General features: G+C 39.7%; 1 protein-coding gene across 22 annotated transcripts in view; it reads left to right on the forward strand.

Moving 5' to 3' along the window:
- The window catches only part of WNK1 (WNK lysine deficient protein kinase 1), a 128,376-nt gene that overhangs the window by 50,187 nt on the left and 63,422 nt on the right, over positions 1–14,767 (forward strand). For all 22 annotated transcript variants that reach the window (XM_072999858.2, XM_072999859.2, XM_078376295.1 and 19 more), the window contains one exon: positions 13,711–13,799. In XM_072999858.2, coding sequence (XP_072855959.2) covers positions 13,711–13,799 — 89 coding nt within the window. The remainder of the gene's footprint in view (positions 1–13,710; positions 13,800–14,767) is intronic.

Below are 14,767 nucleotides of genomic sequence, written 5' to 3' on the forward strand. Positions count from 1 at the left end.
CAAGAGGAAATAAAAGGAAATCACTTGCTGTGTAGAATGTATGGAAGCTTTTATTTGTTGCACTGCTTGATGAGTAAAGGTGCACAAAAATACAATGCAGACGTAGTTCATTTAGAAATTAAATGTTTTAATCCTAGTGTTTACTAGCACTTGGATGTGCATCTGGACCTGGCTCTCTCCAGGGAGAAATAAAACTCTGCCATGGCAGAGTTGTGACTCTTTCTGGACAAGAACTCCCCAAACAATGGTCTCTGCGTTGGTAATGTCTTGGATTGATAATTACAATGCTGTCTATGTGAGGCTGCCTTAGAAGGTGATGGAGAAACTTTTGTGGTGGTTGTTTAGTCGTTAAGTCGTGTCTCACTCTTCGTGACCCCATGGACCAGAGCACATCAGGCCCTTCTGTATTCCACTGCCTCCCAGAGTTTGGTCAAATTCATGTTGGCAGTTTCGATGACACTGTCCAATCATCTCATCCTCTGTCGTCCCTTTCTCCTCTTGCCCTCACACTTTCCCAAAGTATTGGAGCCTCAGCTTCAGAATCTGTTGTTCCAGTGAGCACTCAGGGTTTATTTCCTTCAGAATGGATAGGTTTGTTCTCTTTGCAGTCCAGGGGACTCTCAAGAGTCTTCTCCAGCACCACAATTCGAAAGCATCAATTCTTCCTCCTTAAGATCATCTACCCAGGCTACTGGGGTCTGCCCAGGCTTTGTGGCTGCAAAAGGCCACCTCTAGAGAGGTCCGGAAAAGTACCACCAGGAACTGGGATTTCTTAGCAGTAGCCACAACACCATGGAATGCATTGCTGGTTGATATACATCAGGCTCCTATCCTTTTGTCTTTCAGGAAATATGTAAAATCTGAGCTTTTCAAAGAGGCCTTTAGAAATATCCTCCCCCTTTTATATTCTCACAGATCCATGTGTTTCATTTTGTATCTCAATTTGAATTTGTTTCCCTTTCTCTCTGGGAATCTTGTTGGTTTTTGTTATTGGTGGGTTTATGTTTAGTGGAAAGTTGTTACAGTATTTTCATTGCCTTTAGTGTGCAGAGTGGTGCTCTGCTGTTTACATGGGCAGGGATAGAAATTTAATCAATGAGTCTTTCTGCTGTGTATTTGTGTGAGTTACTGAATAGAAGCATGGTTTATGCAGAAGGACAGGAGATGATCTTTTTAACAGTAAATCTTGTCCACATTCCAGAGTGCAAAATTCCTTTTATCTTCAGATGGGAAGAAAATATGCCTCAGCAATCAGATGGTTGGTAGAGCTATGTATCAGGAAAGATTCAGCCTTTGGTCCCCTAAGTATTTGCCAAGTTATTTTGTAATTAAAAATCCTTACAATCTCTGTCTCTCTGATCATAACATGATGCCTCTTTCCTTTATTACTACTGTTTGCTTCCTGGAGAGTGCAGACATCAGTAGACAAATATTGTGAACCAACCACTGTGATGGTTGTTTGTCATACAAACATCACCACTGTATGTCAGTGTCTGCAAGTGATTTGTAAGATGTTTAAAGAAATTGTCACATTGTGTGTGTTTGTATTTGAACTTTTTAGTCTGTCTCTTCAATAGTATTCAATACCGTTTTCTACCTCTGATGAACCAGTAAGACTTGACTGGCTTCCTCCTACTTCATTCCTTTTTGCAATGTTCTTTGTTGTCTTCAGCTATGATTCTCACCATTTTCAGGTGTTATAGTTTGAAGCACATAAGACTTGAAGCATGGTAGGGATAGATATGTATATGCATATCAGGTACCAACATTCCTCACAAATGTGAGTTATTCAGACACATTCACCTGAATGTGTTTAATTTGTTCATGTGAGTGGCAGTCCTGGTTCCCAATATATCAAACAATTTGAGCATATTCAAGCAAATATGCTTACAGGTGTCTCTTCATGCTGAACATGTGAGAACCTGAGTGGCTTCTGCATGCAGATTGATGTTGGGTGTTTAAGGATGTTCCTAAAGGCTTCTTTGAAAAGCTCAGTGGATGGAGCCCCCATTCCTGCCACACTTAAAGTCCTGTGCAGTTTTAGGCTATAACATAGTAGAAGTAATTGCTACCTTATCATCATACTTAATGTCTTCTTCCTAGTATCTTTATTCCTGTACTGGACAGAATCTTTTTTTTCTCATCTCACATTCAACTTGACAATGTTGTTGCCTTTTCCAGTCTCCTACAAGTGCCCCAATCTTCCCTCCTCAGTCACTGTTGCTTTCATCTTCTTCCATTTACTGCCAGGCCCTCTATCAGCTCTTAGGTAAAGGTAAAGGTTCCCCTTGACAATTTTTTTTATCCAGTCGTGTTCGAGTCTAGGGGGCAGTGCTCATCCCTGTTTCCAAGCCATAGAGCCAGCGTTTTGTCCAAAGACAATCTTCCGTGGTCACATGGCCAGTGCGACTTAGACACGGAACGCTGTTACCTTCTGTAACAGCCACACTCACACTTCACAGAGTGGTTGCTACTTCACTTCAAAAACCTCTGCTGCCACCAACTTATCCTTAAAGAATCATAAAAGGACAAGTGTAACTTTGAAAACAAAAAAACTGGTTTATTGATTACAGAAAAATAAATGATAAATCACTGGTAAAGAATCAATTAATCAATCACTGTTAATAAACACTGGCTCACACAGACTATTTCACACTGACAGGCTCTCTCACTCACTAAAACTACTAATCACTTTAAACTCTCAGCTCAGACTCTCATCTCCAATCTCCCCCACACACTCTTCACCCCCCTTTTTATACTAGCTCCTCCCCTTAAGTTCCACCCTCCGTCACACCATAGGCTGATGACTCACTGCCCAGCTGTGACGGACATGTGATGTTATGTCTGCCCGTTACACCTTCCCACCAAGGTGGTCCCTATTTATCTACTTGCATTTGCATGCTTTCGAACTGCTAGGTTGACGGGAGCTGGGACAAGCGATGGGCGTTCACTCTGTCATGTGGATTCGATCTTACAACTGCTTGGTCTTCTGACCCTGCAGAACAGGCTTCTGCGGTTTAGCCCACAGCGCCACCACTGCTCTTAACTTCTACCCATTTTCACTTCTGTTAACTCCAGATCCCATCTTTCTGTTTCCATTCCAAGATGCATATTGTGTTAATACCTTTATTTAGCTGAACAAAAAGGCACTAAAATTGGTTGTGTTTTTGAAATTTCCAGAGGGCAAAGAGTTAGTAGAATTCAACAGGAGAGAAATCAGCTTCATTATGGGCATGAAATAAAAGTTCTAATAACTAAGGCAGGACAAAAGCTACCAGCAGTTCTATTGCACATGAAAGGAACTGTCTTTCTGAAATTATATGATACTGACATAAAAAACTCCCACAGAGGCAAAAAGCTAAAAATCAAGCGTATAGCAAAAAATATTATTTATCTCCTGTGTAATTCAACTCTCAAAGTACTCTATATGTATGCAGAATACCTGAAGCTATAAAACCTTAAGTATGTTGCCCTTCTGTATTTCCATTACAAATGCATGCAAATAATCTGGGTTTACTGCTGATGTCCTGGGGGTATACTAAATCCTTAACCTGAATGAAGGCACATTGTTTAGAGTTTTGTACTTCTTAAAGAACAGTCTGTCCTTGAGTTTCCTGTATTTTGTTCTCTGTCTTTGAAAATACAGTGCAGAATCTGCTCTGTGGAACTGATGTTTTTTCTGAGACAGTTTTTTATCCCCAAGTGATTGTGACCAGGTGGTTTTTCATTGTTGTTGAACTTTTCAGTATAATAAAATCTTACTGGTTTATCTGAAATGCTGCCCTGAATTTCCAAATAAAATCTGAGTTTTGTTTAACTACATAACAAGCCAACATGAACTGCATGTATGAGTTTTGTTTAACTACATAACAAGCCAACGTGAACTACATGTATGAGTTGTGTTTAACTACATAACGAGCCAATGTGAACTACATGTGGAAAACAAATTCAGTTTGTTGTTGTTTAGTCATTAAGTCATGTCAGACTCTTTGTGACCCCATGGACCAGAGCACCCCAGGCCCTCCTGTCTTCCACCGCCTCCCGGAGTTTGATGAAAATCCATGTTGGCAGCTTCGATGATACTGTCCAATCATCTCGTCCTCTGTCGTCCCCTTCTCGTCTTGTCCTCACACTTTCCCAACATCAGGGTCTTTTCCAGGGAGTCTTCTCTTCTCATGAGATGGCCAAAGTATTGGAGCCTCAGCTTCAGAATCTGTTGTTCCCGTGAGCACTCAGGGTTTATTTCCTTCAGAATGGATAGGTTTGTTCTCTTTGCAGTCCAGGGGACTCTCAAGAGTCTCCTCCAGCATCACAATTCGAAAGCATTAATTCTTCGGCGGTCAGCCTTCTTTATGGTCCAGCTCTCACTTCCATACATAGCTCCTGGAAAAACCATAGCTTTGACTATGCGGACCTTTGTCGGCAAGGTGAGGTCTCTGCTTTTTAAGATGCTGTCTAGGTTTTTCATCACTTTCCTCCCAAGAAGCAGGCGTCTTTTAATTTTGTGGCTGCTGTCCCCATCTGCAGTGATCATGGAGCCCAAGAAAGTAAAATCTGTCACTGCCTCCATCTCTTCCCCTTCTGTTTGCCAGGAGGTGATGGGGCTAGTGGCCATGATCTTAATTTTTTTGATGTTGAGCTTCAGACCATCTTTTGCGCTCTCCTCTTTCACCCTCATTAAGAGGGTGAAAGAGGTTCTTTAATTCCTCCCCACTTTCTGCCATCAGAGTGGTATCATCTGCATATCGGAGGTTGTTGATATTTCTTCAATCTTAATTCCAGTTTGAGATTCCTCCAGTCCAGCCTTTCATATGATGTATTCTGAATATAAGTTAAATAAGCAGGGAGACAATATACAGGTGATCAGGCATTCCCATTTCTTTAAGGACTTGCCATAGTTTGCTGTGGTCCATACAGTCAAAGGCTTTTGCGTAGTCAATGAAGCAGAAGTACTGTAGATGTTTTTCCGGAACTCTGGCTTTCTCCATAATCCAGCGTATGTTAGCAATTTGGTCTCTAGTTCCTCTGCCCCTTCGGAATCCAGCTTGTACTTCTGGGAGTTCGCGGTCCACATACTGCTGAAGCCTACCTTGGAGGATTTTGAGCATAACCTTGCTAGCGTGGGAAATGAGTACAATTGTACGGTAGTTGGAGTATTATTTGGCACTGCCCTTCTTTGGGATTGGGATGTAGACTTGAATGTAGCACTTTAACAGCATCATCTTTTAAGATTTTAAATAGTTCCACTGGGATGCCATTATCTCCACTGGCCTTGTTGTTAGACAAGCTTTCTAAAGCCCACTTGACTTCACTCTCCAGGATGTCTGGCTCAAGGTCAGTAACCACACTATCTGGGTTGTCCGGGATATCCAAATCTTTCTGGTATAGTTCTTCTGTGTATTCTTGCCACCTCTTCTTGATGTCTTCTGCTTCTGTGAGGTCCCTCCCATTTTTGTCCTTTATCATGTTCATCTTTGCACAAAATGTTCCTTTAATATCTCCAATTTTCCTAAACAGATCTCTGGCTTTTCCTTTTCTATTATTTTCCTCTGTTTCTTTGCATTGTTCATTTAAGAAGGCCCTCTTGTCTCTCCTTGCTATTCTTTGGAAGTCTGCATTCAATTTTCTGTAACTTTCCTTATCTCCCTTGCATTTTGTTTCCCTTCTCTTCTCTGCTATTTGTAAGGCCTCGTTGGATAGCTACTTTGCTTTCTTGCATTTCCTTTTCTTTGGGATGGTTTTTGTTGCTGCTTCCTGTACAATGTTACAAGCCTCTATCTAAAGTTCCTCAGGCACTCTGTCCACCAAATCTAGTTCCTTAAATCTGTTCTTCACTTCCACTGTCTATTCATAAGGGACTTGGTTTAGATTATACCTGACTAGCCCAGTGGTTTTTCCTTCTCTCTTCAGTTTAAGCTTGAATTTTGCTATGAGAAGCTATACCCAAGTGTATAGTCCTCCTGATTATAAAATTGCCACCACTACTCGCATCCTCTGAGGACAGTAGTGGCCAATTCTACTATATTTGGCCCTTCTTGAATGTCTTTAGATCCAGAAAATTTGGGGTTTTGAAGAACACCCCTCCTAAACCTAATGCAACTCAGGTGTTTCTGAAACATGGTGAGATTCCGTCCCTTGAGGGTATGTGGGAGCTTATTGAGTAATTTTTTACTTTAAAATTATGGGACGTAGGTGAGTTTTGGAGTTGGTTTTGGCACTCCAAAATCCAGGGATTAGCATGTGTAGTCTTTGAGACTGTGGAAGTTTGTCCACATTTGCTAAACTCAGGAACACCAAGTGTATTTATTTATGCCCTTGTCAAAATAATGTGGAACAGAAGCAATCCACTGCTAAGTGTAGAAGGAAACACTTGTACTGTTATGATTTCTGAGGTGTTTATTTGATTTATGTTTACATTCAACTGGAAACAGTCCTCCCCACACCATATTGTTTCACTGGCAGCATTTTGTAAACTGACCTCTGGCTCTCCAGAGATTCATTGTGGATTTCCTGCCTGGTCAGTTGGATTTACTGGGCATTAACTTAGCTATTTATCAGTGGAAATTCCAGATTTCTTTCAAATTATTTACTTTTTATTTTATTATTAGACAAAGGTGTGCTTCAACAAGATAGTTTCAGAGTCTCAGACAGCACCTCAATGCATGATAAATAAGTATAGTTAAAAGAGTTCCCCTTTCTTACATACATAGGACAGTTAAAGTCAGTTTCTATTAGCCACCAAGAATTACACCAGTAGTAGCATTGTGATTTATTTTTATTTATGTATTTGGGCTTTTTTTTTTTTACATTTAAGCATTTAATAGGAGAAGACAAACTAGGGACCAGGAAGGAGAGTGTTAAGTACATAAGCCTCATACACTAGTTACTAATAACAGCAGCCTGCCTTTCGCAAGATGCATAAAGTAAATTAATTGACTTGCATAGTATTGCCTCCGGGTTGGGGAGGGTCAACTTTGTTTTCCATTGGGATCACGAGTTCTTTTAAACATTCCTTTAATGATTTATGGCAGCCTGCATCTAGCTCTGACCAGTACTAAAATAGCCTAGCAGAGTTGTGGAGACTTTTAATAGTACCTTGTTGATGCAGCATGACTCTAAAGTTCGTGGGTCAACATAATTAATGTCAAGAGTCCATAAAGAAGGTAAAGCAATAAGAGCAACATTCCTTTCAGGCCCTGTACCTAAGCTTTCTCTTAAGATCCTAAATATCGTCTTAACGTTCTGAATGCTTCCATGTAGAGGACTCCATGCAAAATGTGTCTCATCGCCCTAAGTGACAGTATTTGTGACTTCCTGTCACTTCTACATTCAACAAACTAGATACCTATGCAGAAGTAGGCTCATGCAATTTTGTATGTATATTTAATAAGTTATATTATATTTGAATGTTCCTACATGATAACTTACAGAGTGGATTATATGATAGTTAGAAGAGGATGTGTTGTAACTGGATTTGTTAACTGTATAGTATCCCAGTGATGCTGACATTTTTGTGCTACTTACATTACAGTTGTGGTAGCAAAACCAGCAAGCCGCCCAGAGTGGTAGGATATACCAGATGGGCAGGATATAAATCAAACAAATAAACAAACAAGGTATCTTATAGAACCTTAAAGGCTCTGTGTTTGTTTAGTACAGTGGTGCCCCGCATAGCAACAATAATCCATTCCGGAAAAATCGTCGCTATCCGGATTTGTCGCTATGTGAAAAGAAAAAGCCCATAGGAATTCATTAAAACCCGTTTGATGTGTTCCTATGGGCAAAAAACTCGCCGTTATGTGAAAATCCTCCATACTGCCGCCATTTTCGGTGCCCGTTATGCGAGGAATGGCCGCAAAAACACAGCGGCTGGCCGTTTTTTCCCCGGCTGCCATTTTGGAACTGCCGATCAGCAGTTTTAAAAACATCGCTGTGCGAAAATCGGTAAGCGAAACAGCTTACCGATGTCGCAAAGCGATTTTTTGCCATTAAAAAGATCGCAATGCGATCGCTTTTGCGATCGCAAAAAACAAATCGCTATGCGGATATGTCGTTAAATGGGGCGCTTGTTAAGTGAGGCACCACTGTATAGGTTTTCACAGATTGCGTCTCATTTATTCATTGTGTAGAGCAGATGTATAACTAACTAGTCAATGAATTACCTTCCAAGACATTATAAGGCTATTAGCATAAGGTAATTTTAAGTTCTCTTTCCTCGGCCATAGAATGTAGTGAAATTTGAGTAGTATATGTTCACTTTCCAAATAATACACAAATCTACTTGTTATGTGATAGGAGGAAGGTGAGTGGGAGGAGCCTGAGCAGACGTATTTGTTTCAAGGCATTTATTGTTGCACTTTTTCCTCGAGGGACGTGGACAGGGAAGGCAGGTTCTGAGATTTCTACATTACTAATGCACAGGATGAAGGAAAGGAAGACTATAGTAGAGAAGACTATGCTTCCTTCAAATCTCAATGTCTGCTTTTCTTCTGCTGTGCGTTAAGTGTGGAATTTAACAGTTTCTTCTAATTGTCCTGATGGATCTTTCAAAGAGAGATTTCTGCCCAGTGTTTGTCATCATAAATTCACACTGTTGCTGCCGTTCCCACAGGGAGGAAGAGGTAAGAATTTTGGCTGTACTGACTTCAATGATACATATATGCATGCATATGCAGTTTAGTAGAGAACTGTTCTGTAGAGATCTGTTCTATAACTTTGACATTTTGGATGTTAAAACAATGACACTTCTCATTTTGCATTTAGACTGCCTAGACTCAGTATACAGATAACAAATAAGGCAAAGAGGAGTGGTAGAAAAGAAAGATGACACTCATATTTTGTGTTGACGTGGTTATTCTATTGGGGGTAGACTAAAACACCTGATAAAACACCTGAAAATGAAAAACTGGCCTTTTAATAGGCCATCTGAGTGGAAGATATATATATTGCTGGGAAGACAATGGTATTTACATTTATGTTAGGCCCCATTGTATGTAAATTTATAAGTGGAATGGGTTTTGAGGTAACCAAATGAACGGGGAACAGATCTCAACAATAGCTCTGTTCAATATATGTTTAAATCTGATAGAAGTCTGCTTGAAAGTTTCAGCCATGCAAGTTTCAAAACGGTAGCCGTTTGTCTGTGCATGCATATCAGACAACGAAGCAAAAGCAAGGAAGGAGACAAAAACATTGTGGCACCTTAAAGAGTAGCTGCTATAATTTAATGTGACTTTTGATGGATCACATCTACTTCTTCAGACAGAAGAGTGAGACTACATGATGAACATTAAAATATAGCAATTAGCCTTTACTAGATGTTACTTTACTTTACAATTAGCCTTTACTAGGGTGACACAACATCTTTGTTGTTGTTATTGCTTTTGTTTTGTTTGTTGTTTGCTTTGTAATTCTGTGGGTATCTCTATATTGTATTAAGCTAACAGAATTTACAAGTAAGTAATTTGAATTCACAAAGGAATGAAATAGTATTATATCTTTCTCATATAGTAAATAATGTATTAATATCAGTCACTTCACTGCAGATGGTGTATACTGCTGCTTAGATCATCATCAGCATCTTGGTTCTCAAATTTGGCATGTTCCTTCCCATGAATATGTTGACTGGCCAGGTTGAATTGTTGTGAGAGAAAGCTTGGACTTGTTACAGAGGTGTGTCCACCCAGTGTGCAACTTGAACAGTGTGAGCCATGAGGAGAGATAGCACAGAGAGCAGTTACTTCTTTTATTGTAAAATTCCGAAGAAATGACTGGCTTGAGAAAATCTATGTGACTGACAGGATAGGGTTTAGTTCAAAAGTGACATAGTGGCAATGTTGTATAAATTGAACACAGGTAGCAAATTTCTACTTAGGGGACTGAAAGAGGAAGTATTATGATTATTCAGTGTTAACATTAGTTGAACTATTGTTTCATGTGACATTTGAGAAAGGAAATCTGATTCACTTAGAATTTCCTTTCTCCTGGTCCATAAATGTTCTCTACAAAGTTTGGGGGTTTTATCCAATTTTTTAAAATTGGTGGATTTATCAGATACAATACTTACAATTCATATAGTGCTTTCATGTGTTCAAAGTACTGTATGTTTTCAGAAATCTTTACTTAAACCCTTAAGGATGGATCCCCTATTTACATCCCCTATTGCCAGTTTGTTGAAGGGAGCACAGTAGGAAGTGACTTTCCCAAAGGAAACTTACTGTGAGTTGGAGGTAGGGGCAAGATACAGATCAACATTTACATGGAATAACAGTTAAAACTCATTCAATTAAAAATTTATATAACATAGTTGGATATTGTTGTAACCTCTTAATTATAGTTTTACTAGGGCCTGCAGTGCTAATCATGCAAGTGCAAAGGACTTGCAGTCTAGATTGTGAGCTCACATCTGCTCATATTAAGAGACAACTTTGATCTTTTGTGTTCACACTGTGGGATGTGGGCTATATTTATTCTCTTCTACCTTGTCCTTTGTTTGAATGTCTGATCCATCTGAACAACTGGGAAAATATGTTTAAATTTATATTGCAATCAAAGTATGACCTTTTCAAGGAAATCCATATTTATAAGAGAGCATGCATGATTTATCAGTGGTGCATGGTCTCTGCAGATAAAAAATGAAAAATTTGCTGGTATGATGGTATTTAATGGGAGAAATTGTTCTGAAAGGTTCTTGGAATATCATTTCAACCGTGGCTTCTGTTGGGTTGTAACTCAGAATAGCAACAGATTTTTAGTCTTCTGTGTTGTGACCAATTCAAAGGTGGTTGCTTTTTAACCAGAGAGTTTTGCTGTTTAAAGTGCTAAATTGGCAGTGATTTCAGTTCTTTGTTATTACATACTCAGAGATTCATTATGCAAACTCAAGCTTAATTCAAGTAGTATCTGAATTATGTGAAATTATGTGAATTCAGTTCTGACTACATTAAATGTTAATCTTAGTCAAGTGAACATGGATATACTATACACACAAAATATGCATGGATATACAATAAATATTTGAAATAAAAAAATATATGGACAAGTTAGCTTGCTGTGTGCTACCTATTCTATCACATGTATTCCCTTGCCGCGGCCCCCCCCAATTGTTTTCTGCCATATTTGGGCGGTTAGCAGGAGTTCCAGTTAGGTGAGGAGCTAATCTCCTGCTAGTTTAACGTCAGCGTTGAAAACAAAGTGTGCTGCTTACTGCCCCGTAGTGCTTAGAGGACACTGAGCAGCGTACAATTTAATTATGCAGGCCACACATTGCTCCTCCTCCCATGAGCTGGGTACTCAAACTGACCTTGAAAAGACGGAAGGCTGAGTCAACCTTGAGAAGGCTACCTGAGTCCTTTGGAATCAAACTCTGGTTGTGGCAGAGTCTTGGCTGCAGTACTGCAGTTTAGCCAGTGTGTCATTAGGATATGCTGAAAATTAAAAGCATTATAGCTCAGTGAGTTGGAGTACCTGGCCAGGAGTCAGGAAATCAGTTCCCCCTTGTTTCTATTGGGAGGACTGCCAGCCTATGTTGTGTTGGAAAAGGTACAAAGTCTGAGAGTGCCAACAGAAGAAGGGACTATTAAAACACTTCTGAGTACAGTTGTGTACTCAGTTAATGATTACCCCACTTCACGACGATGTCAACGATGTTTTAAATGTTTTTTTTTCACTTTGCGAAGATTGGTTCCCTGCTTCGGGAACTGATTCTTCGCATTACAATGATCAAAACAGCTGATCGCCGGGTTTTCAAAATGGCCACCGGGTGCTCAAAATGGCTCCATGCTGTGCTTAGGGACGGATTCCTCGCTATACAGACACGGAAAATGGCTGCCCTATGGAGGATCTTCGCTGGACAATGAGTTTTTAGCCCATTGGAACGCATTAACCGGGTTTTAATGCGTTTCAATGGGTTTTTTATTTTCGCTTTACAACGTTTTTGCTCTACATCAATTTCGCTGGAACGAATTAACGTTAAGCAAGGCACCACTGTACTTTATATGTAGCAAACACTGGCAAGGGTCTCCATAAGTCAGTATCAATTTAACAATTGGCTTTATTATTATTCCTTTTTAAAAAAGCATGCAGGACTTTATTCTTGCAGGGAAGAAAGGGATTAAGGAAAAGTAGCAGAAATGTTGAAAATGAGGCTGTCTTTGAGGCATCAAGAAAAGGCAGGATTTTCTGGAAAGGACAAGAATTCTGGGAAAAGTAGAAGGCAGCAGTGTGATTGGATTCATTTGAATGTTGTGGCAGTTCCTCACTTTTGACAGGAAATAACAACTGAGACTTATCTGCAACATTCATAACTTCGATTTTATTAATCTTTGGCTTCTCTACAACTATTTCAACTGGGTCGAAACATGATAAATCTGGCAAAGGTCCATAACTGGACGAGGATAACTCTCTTTGAAAGTCTGGGTAGCTTTTTGGGGTGCTGGGCCAAAATGTTTGCGATTGGTGGGGTTCCGTACAGGGGCACTCTTCAACGCACAAATGGTGCTGCAGCATGCATGTCTTGCCCAGTCTCCCTCCTTAGGTGGTTGGTTGTAGGTTTGATCAGGTCTGATCACCACTTTGCCTCGTCCTTGTCCCTGCGTTAAAATGATTACAGTCCACTCTTGAGTCTCATACACTGTCTCCCCTTCCTTCTTTGGTTTCGGGTCCAGCAACAATCCCCCAAACTTCAGTTTAGGGAAGTCCTTTAGAAGTCCGCACACCTTTTCATAATTGATATCCACATCTCTCTCATCTCTCTCCTCCTTTTCCCTCCTTCCCGTGTTTTCAAACCTACTGAAGAACCTCTTCTCTCTCTGCTCTTTTATACTCTTCAGCTGACATCTCCAGTTCCTCCCCTTTCTCTTTTTCTCCTTCTTTCACCAGGCAAACTTCTACTTTTCCCTTTATCTCCATTATCTTTCCTTTTTCCTCTATTAAGATTTCCTTCACCTCTGTTGCCTCATTCTTACAGCTTCCCTTTTCCTCCTTTGTCGTTTCTATCAGTGAGGACGGCTCACTTTCCTCCTGCTTTCCTTCACAAGCAGGAAAAGAGGAAGATGAAATACAAGACGGATTGACTCCCTAAAGAAAGCCTCAGGCTTGAGTTTGCAACAGCTGAGCAGGGCAGTTGAGGAAAAGACATTTTGGAACAGCTATTTATTTGCAGGTTGCAGACATATCAGTCATTTACAATTTATATGAACATGCCATAGGTTTGTTTTCCTGTAACAAAACAGATGTTTATTGTTTCCTTTGTGTAATTTTGTTTTTTTACATTATGTTAATCTTGCGGGTTTACCAGTACATTCTAATAGTCTTATTAAGTTGTTTTTGGAATCTTATACCAAAAAATTATATTTTTAAATCACTTGTATCTGTATTTTCCACCTAGGACTTTAAAAATAGGATCCACAACATGTTTATATAGATTACACAAAATGATACAGGTTTTTTGCATTTGAATGTAATCATATCATTGTACAGTACATTGTTCAAGGCTGCTGTGGCTGAACAAGTGGACCATCTGTAGCTGTTGGGGAAAAAAAAGAATTGTTTAGGTCAGTAAGCTGGAGAAGGAGAGTCATGAGTTCAAATCACCTTTGCATCTCCTGTTGGTGAAGAATGAAAATTGTACATTAGACTAGGAACTGTGTTGGGAAAAAATACATTATAAACTTCTCTAGAGATGTAAATAGCATTGCTTATCTATTTCAGGGCGTGAAGCCAGCCAGCTTTGATAAAGTAGCAATTCCTGAAGTAAAGGAAATAATTGAGGGATGTATTCGTCAAAACAAAGATGAAAGGTAAATATTTTTTCTACTGGGACTAGATAGTAGAAATGTAGCTATGAAGGAGTTCTGATTTAGAAGTATTTTGTAGTCAATATAAATACTGCAACATATACTCTCTGAATACAAGACACTTTTTTGGTAAGTAGTATTTTAGAAAGCAAAGTACAAACTTACTGGTTTCAGTTAAAAGGAGGTATATAATACTTAATTGAAATTCTGTGGATCCATAGCAAGTTGCCATTGCTTAGTAGAAAGGCCATAACTTCACTTACTGTAAAAAGAATGTGTCTTTAGTTGAGGATAGAACCTAAAGGATGCCAGTGTTCTGTTAATGATTTAGAAATAAGTACCATTTTTCCGTGTATAAGACTATACTTTGTCTAAAATGTTTAGACTGAAAATTGAGGGTCATCTTATACACGGAAGTAAGCTGAGGAGAAAAACAAGTGGAGGGGAAAGCTGAGATCTAAGTGATTCTGCAGGATGGCTTTGATCCCTGCTTTCCCCTCTGCTTGCTAAGTCCCATGGGGCTTAGCAAAAGGAGGGGGGAGGATCAAAGCAATCCCATGGCTGTATAAGGGGGAAAGGGATCAAAATAATTGTGCAGTCGTGAAATTGCTTTGATCCCTTTCCCCCTCCTTTTGCTAAGCCACACGGGGCTTAACACAAAGGGCAAAAGCAGGGATCAAGGCCATCCTGCAGCACTTTGATTCTTTTTACCCTACATCTGCTAAGCCCCATTTATATTTCTTAATTTTGGGTTAGAAAAGTGGGGGCGTCTTATACATGGGGGGGTCTTATACAGGGAAATATACAGTAGATATTGGGCAAAATTCTGTTAATGCAGGTATAAAATAAAGTTATGCCTGTGTAAATGTATGATATGTTATGCATTATTGGCACACAATTGCACCATTTAATTGTTCAATGGTCACCCAATTCCCATTGCAGCTGTTGTGCGTGTGCTAGTGGAAGTCTTC

This window comes from Pogona vitticeps, chromosome 5, assembly GCF_051106095.1.
Source record: "Pogona vitticeps strain Pit_001003342236 chromosome 5, PviZW2.1, whole genome shotgun sequence".
NCBI lineage: Eukaryota > Metazoa > Chordata > Lepidosauria > Squamata > Agamidae > Pogona > Pogona vitticeps.